General features: G+C 54.4%; 1 protein-coding gene across 1 annotated transcript; it reads left to right on the top strand.

The window, feature by feature from the left end:
• The first annotated feature begins 207 nt into the window (after window positions 1-207).
• FEZF2 (FEZ family zinc finger 2) lies at window positions 208-3901 on the top strand. The gene is made up of 5 exons (XM_028844309.2): window positions 208-286; window positions 638-1541; window positions 1886-2020; window positions 2218-2350; window positions 3226-3901. The coding sequence occupies exons 2-5, from the start codon at window positions 696-698 to the stop codon at window positions 3483-3485; spliced, it is 1374 nt and encodes a 457-aa protein (XP_028700142.1). The 5' UTR covers window positions 208-286; window positions 638-695; the 3' UTR covers window positions 3486-3901.
• The last annotated feature ends 3998 nt before the right edge of the window (window positions 3902-7899 follow it).

Raw genomic sequence — 7899 nt, 5'->3', positions numbered from 1 at the left:
CGCAAACCGCTCGCACTTTCCCGAGGGGAGCGCGGGCGCCAGTTGCCTCCTTTTAAAGTTTGAGGGGCGGTGGTGGCGGCGGCCGGCAGGAGCGGGGGAACACAGGGGCCGCTACGGGAGCCGCGCCGCCGCCCATGTCATTCCACTTCAAGTGACTTCATGTGATGTCAGCTGAATGTAAAAGACAGTGATCTCACGCGGAGGGGAAGATGTTTGCCATCAAAATGTGACAGAAGAGACACGCTGCATGGCTCGGAACGCATCTCCTTGGTGGTGGGGGAAAGAGGTAAATGCGAGGTGGCTCTCCGGTCCTCTTTAACTTTGCCCCTTCACTGTCCAGCTCCCAGCACGCGTGGCAGAGGCCTGGGTCCAGGGAAGGGCTCAGGGGGGTTAATTTGAGACTCTTTTCTCACCGCCCCCCCCTTTTCTTTTGTAAACCCTCCCCCTTCTTCCCCTTTTCAAAGTCCCAGGGCAGGGGCTGGTGGGTTCCTTTGCGCGCCGGGTTAATGGGCGGTAATTTGGTACCCTTGGGTGCACTTTGTTTTGCCCTCGTTCATTTGAATGCAAATGGGTGACCCGGGCCCGACTAGGTGCTTATTAAATTGCAGTTTTCCCCCCTGCCTTTTCCGGAATGCAGACTTAGAGGAGAGAGGCTGCGCCCTGGCCCAGCCTGGCTCGGCTCAGCTCCGCGCGCCATGGCAAGCTCGGCTTCCCTGGAGACCATGGTGCCCCCGGCCTGCCCGCGCGCCGGAGCGTCGCCTGCCACTTCCAAGACACTGGCCTTTTCCATCGAGCGCATCATGGCCAAGACGTCGGAGCCCCGCGCGCCCTTTGAGCCCCGGCCTGGAGCGCTAGAGGCGGACGGCAGCCAGGGCAAGAAACTGCTCAACCTCTGCTCGCCGCTGCCCTGTATGATCCCCCTCCAGCCCCTAGGCTACGAGGTGCCGTCAAAGACACTGCTCAGTTACTCCGAGCTCTGGAAAAGCAGCCTCCGGGCGGGCGGCGGCGGAGGCGGCGGCGGTGGCGGCGGCGGCGGGGGGGCCCCAGTGTGCGGCGCCAGCGGCTTGTGCAAAACCAACTGTGGCGTGTGCTGCAAGGCCGAGCTGGGCCTGGCGCCGTCTGCGCTGCCCGCGGGCAGGGTCATCAAGCCGCAGGTCATCAACCAGGCTGTGGGGCTGCCGGCCAGCGGCTCGCTCTACTACTTCAACTACCTGGACTCGACCGCGTACCCGCCGTCTGAGCTCCTCAGCGGCCACCTCTTCCCGTCTGGCCTCCTCAATGCGCAGGCCCCCGCCGCCCTGGCTGCTCACCCCAAGCTCTTTCTGCTGGAGAACGCCAAGCTGGCCGGCTTGGCTGCGGACAAGTTCCCCCATCCGGCTCCCTATCCCCATAAGGAGCGCTTGCCGGCGCCACTGGAGCAGGTACTGAAGGAGAACTCGGCCCTGACTGCCGAGCGCGGAGGCGTCAAGGGCCACAGCAAGCTGCCAGGGGGCTCCGCAGATGGCAAGCCCAAAAACTTCACCTGCGAGGTGTGCGGCAAGGTGAGGCCCAGGGTTCGGGGAGCCGGGAGGGGTGACCGGCGGCGGCGGCTTCCTTGGGGCAGCCTGGAATGCCCTTCTTCAAGCTGCGGAGCTCCCCAGTAGTTGACTACCCAAATTGGGAGCCTAGTTGGGCCTCAGTTTCCTATTCTGTAAAATGGGGATGCCCTTGTCAGCGGTCACACAGTATCGGTGTAAGCAGGAGTTTGGGAAGCACTTTCCAAACTGAAAAAGGCTCTGGTTTCTGAAGGGAGTATTGGTTGGGGGAGGTAGGCTGTGGTCCCCCTGGGACTGATTGTAGGCCCTCGGACAGACGCACCACATAGGCCCCCCATGTCTTCCCATAGGTGTTTAATGCTCACTATAACCTCACCCGCCACATGCCGGTCCACACCGGAGCCAGACCGTTCGTGTGCAAAGTCTGCGGCAAAGGCTTTCGCCAGGCCAGCACGCTCTGCAGGCACAAAATTATCCACACCCAGGTACGTGGCCCCCGGGGTCGGGCCCAGCCCTCGCGCAACCCCCAGAATCTTAGTGATAACACTGGGGATAGGATGGCCAAAGATTATCCCTTACCCTCTAGGGTTGAGTGGGGGGAGGGGGTGTCCCTTCCAGGTGTTCCCGAGGTGGCTTCTGGGCCAGGATCTTGGCCTTACTGTGTGCTCGCCCCTCTCCGCAGGAAAAGCCGCATAAATGCAACCAGTGCGGCAAAGCCTTCAACCGCAGCTCCACGCTCAACACGCATATCCGCATCCACGCGGGCTACAAGCCCTTCGTCTGCGAATTTTGCGGCAAAGGCTTTCACCAAAAAGGTAACGTGCCGGGCGAGGCCATCTCTTCTCACCTCACCTCAAGACTTGGGTCGCGGCTGGCTGGCAGGAAGGCAAAGAGGGATCTGGAGAGAGAAGGCGAAAGCTGCAGGCGCGGGTGCAGCATTTCTTTAGAATCGGGTTGTGCCTGGTGTAGGGGGAAGCTCTCCTAGCGGGGTTAGTAGACCACGCTGTATGCAGGCTGGGTGCACAGAGAGACTCGAATTCGAGAGGTGGGAAGGAAGTACGGAGACAGAGGGAAGGGATGTAGGAAAAGGAGATGGTATTGCCCTATAGAAAAGGGTTCCGTTTGTATCTGGGACTTCCCTTTCAAATGAAAAAATATTGGAGGCAAAATAACCCTCCCGGGAACAATTTAAGACTGGGGGAAACCGGTATGATCCTTGCCCCGGCTCGGATTTTCCAAGGCACTTTTGGATCTCCAGGTGGTAGTTGGGGGGCGAGAAAGAAGTAACTTTAAAAATAAGAAGAGGAAAAAAAAAAAAAGGACGAAGCCCGGGTTCGTGCGAATTTCTTCTAGCGAGGCATCAGCCAGGAGAAGGACTCGGTGCGTCTCTGGGCTACGCAAAAGTTTCCCGGCCGGCGGAGCGCTGCGGGAGGGACGCTGCACCAGCCTCTGTGGCCCGCAGAGCAGGAGCGCAGAGCAGCTCTGCGGGACTCAGTCTCGGTCTTGTCGGGAGAGCACCCGGCTTGACGCTTACGAAGTTTGACAACTTCTGCACTCAAAGAGGTCGCGCCCGCCTAGCCAAGCGTCGCCTTTTTTGAGCAGGCACCTGGGCTGCCCCTGGGACGCCCGCCTCTTCCTCCCCACCATTCTACTCCATACCCCCACGTTTTTTGTTCTTGATCTCTTGTAGGGAACTACAAGAACCACAAGCTGACCCACAGCGGCGAGAAGCAGTACAAATGTACCATCTGCAACAAGGCCTTCCACCAGGTCTACAACCTAACCTTCCATATGCACACCCACAACGACAAGAAGCCTTTCACGTGCGCCACTTGCGGCAAAGGGTTTTGCAGAAACTTTGACTTAAAGAAACATGTGCGCAAACTCCACGACAGCGTGGGCCCTGCTGCCCCCTCCGCAAAGGACCTGACTAGGACAGTGCAGAGCTGAGAGCTACTGCCTTGCCCTCCCTTCCCTCCCTGTACCACCTGAAAACAGATCACACATATAAACTTATTTCTAAAATTAAAAGAAAAAAAAAAAAACTATAGCAGAGAGGCTAAAATCTATTTATCGAAACCAGCATATTTTTGGAAAGCTAAATGTTTCCTCGATGACTGGCAGCAAACTCGTGGCCCCCACCTTTGTATATTCAGGAAACTTATTTAAATCCAGTGCGCCGAAACGTATTTAATTCCAGGCCTCCGCTTCTCCTGGGGCAGCCAGTTTTAACCCCAGCCTGTCACCGTGAGCGCCCCAGAAGAGCGCGGCGCCCCTAACCATCTTTATACAGCCATGTAAATCCTCCTGTACAAGCGAACACGGAATATATACGTATATAACTCAATAAACAGAATCATTAGTGCGCGTTTTTTTCCCCCTCTCCCCTCGCGGCGAGGTCAGCTCAGCAACCCCAAAGAACGAAAAGGAATTAGGCATTTATAGCATTTCCTTCCTAACTGCACCAACTTTGGGGTGCTGGGGCCAGGGTTGAGGCCAAACCGGTGTTCTTGCTGCGCTTGTGTGCTAAGGCCCCCAGGAGTGAGGGCGAGCAGGCCTACGTCGGCCTACAGCAGGTGCCAAGTTTTTATTTGGTGACTGTTCAGACGCTTGGGATTCTGGGTGTTGCCTTATTTGGGTAAGCAAATTCAAAGAAAAGGGTTAAAAGCGACTGGGTGTTAGGGAGCAGCTTTTGGGAACGTCCTTGAGCAAAGCGCCACGCCCCGTGAGGGTAAGTGGTCTACGCCCTACCCCACCGGAGCGCTTCTGGGCACGTCCCCTTCTCCCGGAGACCTAAGGAGGGCAACCACCGCTCCCAATCTCCCGTGGCGGCAAGAACTGGAGGGTAAGGGTCCCCCAGCCCAGCCAGAGCCTCGGGGCTCACTGGCCTGCGCTCTCGGTCTGGGGCGGGCCTCCCGGTGCCGAGAGCCCTGCCGCCGGAGGGCGCGCCCTGGCTCCCAGAGCTCGCTGCCGCAGCCGCCGCCGCCGCCGCCGCCGCCGCCGCCTCCTGGGTCCTGATTACCGCTCCGTTAGCCCATTTCCTGAATAGCTATCTCTGCCGCCGAGCACGCTGATGAAATGATCTCACGCTTGCTTTCTAAGTAATGACCCAAATTAAGAGAGAAAACAGAGACCCTTCAAACAGCATTACATTAATCATCTAATCATTCCCAGGAGGGGGCCGGCCGCCGCCGCCCCGTTTGATCCGAATCTGGATAATCAAGAGCTCGGATTACTGGCGCGTCGCGCCGGGCCTCCCCCCACACACACTTTTAATATCCGCGCGGCGATTCAGCCCACGTCTTTTGGAACAATGTTCCCCAGCGCCAGGAGGAAGTGCGGCGCGGGGCCCGGGAGTGCGCTTCCACGCAACCTCCCCATTGAGGGGGCGAGTATGACTGGGAGCTGACCCCACGCGGATTTCCACTGCGGGAGGCGACTATCTGGAGGGAAAGATGCTTAACGCAAAGGGCACCCCCTCACTCCCCCAAGTAACTCGGAAAGTGATTCGAGTGCGGGTTTCCCAAACACCTGGTATACAGTAGGCGCTCAGTGCTGAGCGTGCCAGTGGTTTCCACGAGCGAAAACCCTGTCATCTCCCGGGGGCTTGCTCTATGTCAGGAACTTAACACACATCCTCTCCAACGGTGACTATAACCCTCAAGCTGGGCGTGATTATTCCCACTCTACAGACGGAGAAATAGAGGCAGAGACGAACTATGTGACATGCCTTGGGGTCACCAGGCTTGGTAGAGCAAGGATTCGAACTCCGGGGGTTTTAGGAGGCCTAAGCTTCAATGGAGGAAGAATCTTGGGGTTGGGGCTCGGAGAAAGACGCTCTGGGGCAGGGTGGAGGTTCTGTCCCGGTCAGCCAACGGTTCTGTCCCCGCCCGCCGCCCAATTCGCGGACCCATTGCGCGGGGAAGGAGAATTGTCGATTTTGTTTGCACAGAGGACGGCGACAGCTTCCTCAGGCTGTCGCGGGGGTATTTTTAGTACCTCCGATTCAGAAATAGGAACGCGTACATTAGAATTCCATTTCCTGAAAGGAGAGCGTCCTCGTTTTTTTGTATTCCTCCCCTCCTCCCCTCAAGTCTAGGAAGACGCAGCCAGGGGAGGGGGGAAGAGGAAGCGAGGGGGAATTTAAATGTTAGCTCGTTCTGGCTGCAGTTCGCTGAGGGGAGATTGGGACCCAGAGGAATATGCAGATTTAACTCCGAAATCTCGGTGGATGCCACAAACCCCAGGAAACCCCAGGATGGGCGAGGAGGACTTGGCGGCTAAGGATATGAAAATATCGCCTTGCTTTTCCCAGACATCTATCCCTAGGGAGATTGCAGGCCGGTTTAAGGAGTCAGCTCCCTTTCCTTGTCCTCATATAGTACAATAGTGTTTTATTAGCGCTCTCCCCCCCATTATGTATGGGAGATCTTGGGTGTTCTGTGACAGTGCCCTATGACAGCCATGTCAACCAAAATCTTTTCCTTCCTCTGGAGAGGATCCTTTGCAAACGTGGTTCTTGAAGACCAGACAATGACCAGGGCAAGCTCACCTTTTTCTTAAATAGCTCCAAAAACTTTGGGTGAGGGACAGATACCACAAAATTTAATGCAAAGTCTTCTCTTTTAAAAGTTATGGGAAAAGTTGGCCTGCATGTGGAAATCAGGGTCAAGTTCTCTTTAAGAAGGAAAGATAAATAAAAGAGGGAACGCCTGCCCTCCCCACCACCGCCCAGGGATACAACTTCCTAACCTACAAGTGAGAGAACATTCCTTGAAGTTTTCACGGAGACTGGAAGGGTCCCCCATCTCGTAAAACTGGAGAAATTTGCTTCCAGGCTTACAATTCTGAAGAGGGGTGGGGGCGTGCTTGCTTGCAAACTAGGCAGCAAATAATAAAAAAACTCATGCGTAGAGGTGGAGGCATTTCTCGCATGGACTGCTCATCTCTGCAGTGGTGGGGGGAGGAACATTAACTGTAGCTCAGGGGTATAACTGAGTAGAGTTTCTTGCACACTTCAACATCCTTGAGGTTGTTTCCTCATAAGTTGATTGTTACTTAACCTCCACACCAGCTTCTGTCAATCGCTCTCACCTGAGAAGGTGTTGTTTCACATCTGGCGCTAATTGTAGATAAACAGAGTTCTCTGTTATCTATAGGGCTTAGTTCTACTTTCCACAAGTTTGAAGTCACTCCCAGATTTAAGATGTCGGCTTCCTTCAGGTGTGGGATTCAGGAAAGGATTCCTTCACCTGAAAAGTAGTACGAGGAGAAAGGGAACCTTCTGCCTGAATTACAAAACACCTTTCACAGCCAGCACAAGTTCTAAAGCCAACACTAAGCCCTTTCAGTAACCATCTTAGCTATTCATCCTTCTTAGTTATTCACCATGCATCGGAATTGATGGGTGAAAGGCTCTGTTTTCTGATTTTTCTCTCTCTTAAAATTAAACGGTTTGCATGACTTGTAGTTTACAATATTAATAAATGACTTAAACAAGGTAGTCATCAGCTGCATATTAATATTCTAACCTTGATTAAATTGAAGAGGCTGCCCTTAAAAAATATTTTTAAAAAATCAAATTGCGGGGGAGGGGAATCCTGTCACAGACACAAAAAAGACTCCAATTATCTTTTCCCCTACAAGATGTTTGTTCTGTCCATGACTGCTCACACTTCAGCAATCTTGCCAGCAAGACTCAAAAAAAAAAAAAAAAAAAAAAAAAAAAACCTTCTTCCAAAGCCACAGCCTCGTACATAACAGATTGTACAGTCCTATTGCCTTAGGCGGGTTAGAGGTTCCTCTCTGCAAAGAGTGACACAGAAAAGTTGCCAACATCCCAGACACATTTTGGGGGGCACTGTGCTCGTTCTTGCCTTAGCCGCAGAAGTGGGTCTAGATGGTCCCCATTTTGCTGTTTGGCTCACAAGCGAGTAGGGGGCTGCTTGAGCCAGGCCCAAGAGTTACAGCAGTGAGGCGTCCAGGTGTGCTGGTGGTGAGTGGGCCGGGGGAGGGAAAGAGGTGATAAGAGGGAGGGTGGGGGGGCTGCCAAAGAGAGGACAGGAGTCTTGAGAAAACGCTGGGAAATAAACAACCTCAAGGCAGCTGCGTTGCCCTTTTCCCTGCACTTCCCTCTCAAACGTCTGAGCAACCAGTTTGCTCCTAGAAACATGTTAATTGCCAACGGAGCTCATTAAGGCATGCACATGCAAAACACAGCAAGAAAGATTAAATGGACAAAAGCGCAATAATGAACTGTCAACAATCGGGCCCATCTACGCGACCAGGATCACTCAAGAATGAGGCATTTAGAGGCAACAAAGGATTGTCTGGGACAGGAAGAAAAGACGACCTAGACTTTTGT

Source organism: Macaca mulatta, chromosome 2 (assembly GCF_049350105.2).
Source record: "Macaca mulatta isolate MMU2019108-1 chromosome 2, T2T-MMU8v2.0, whole genome shotgun sequence".
NCBI lineage: Eukaryota > Metazoa > Chordata > Mammalia > Primates > Cercopithecidae > Macaca > Macaca mulatta.
Note: the sequence above shows the minus strand (reverse complement) of the source record. Positions and strands in the feature narration are given on the sequence as shown.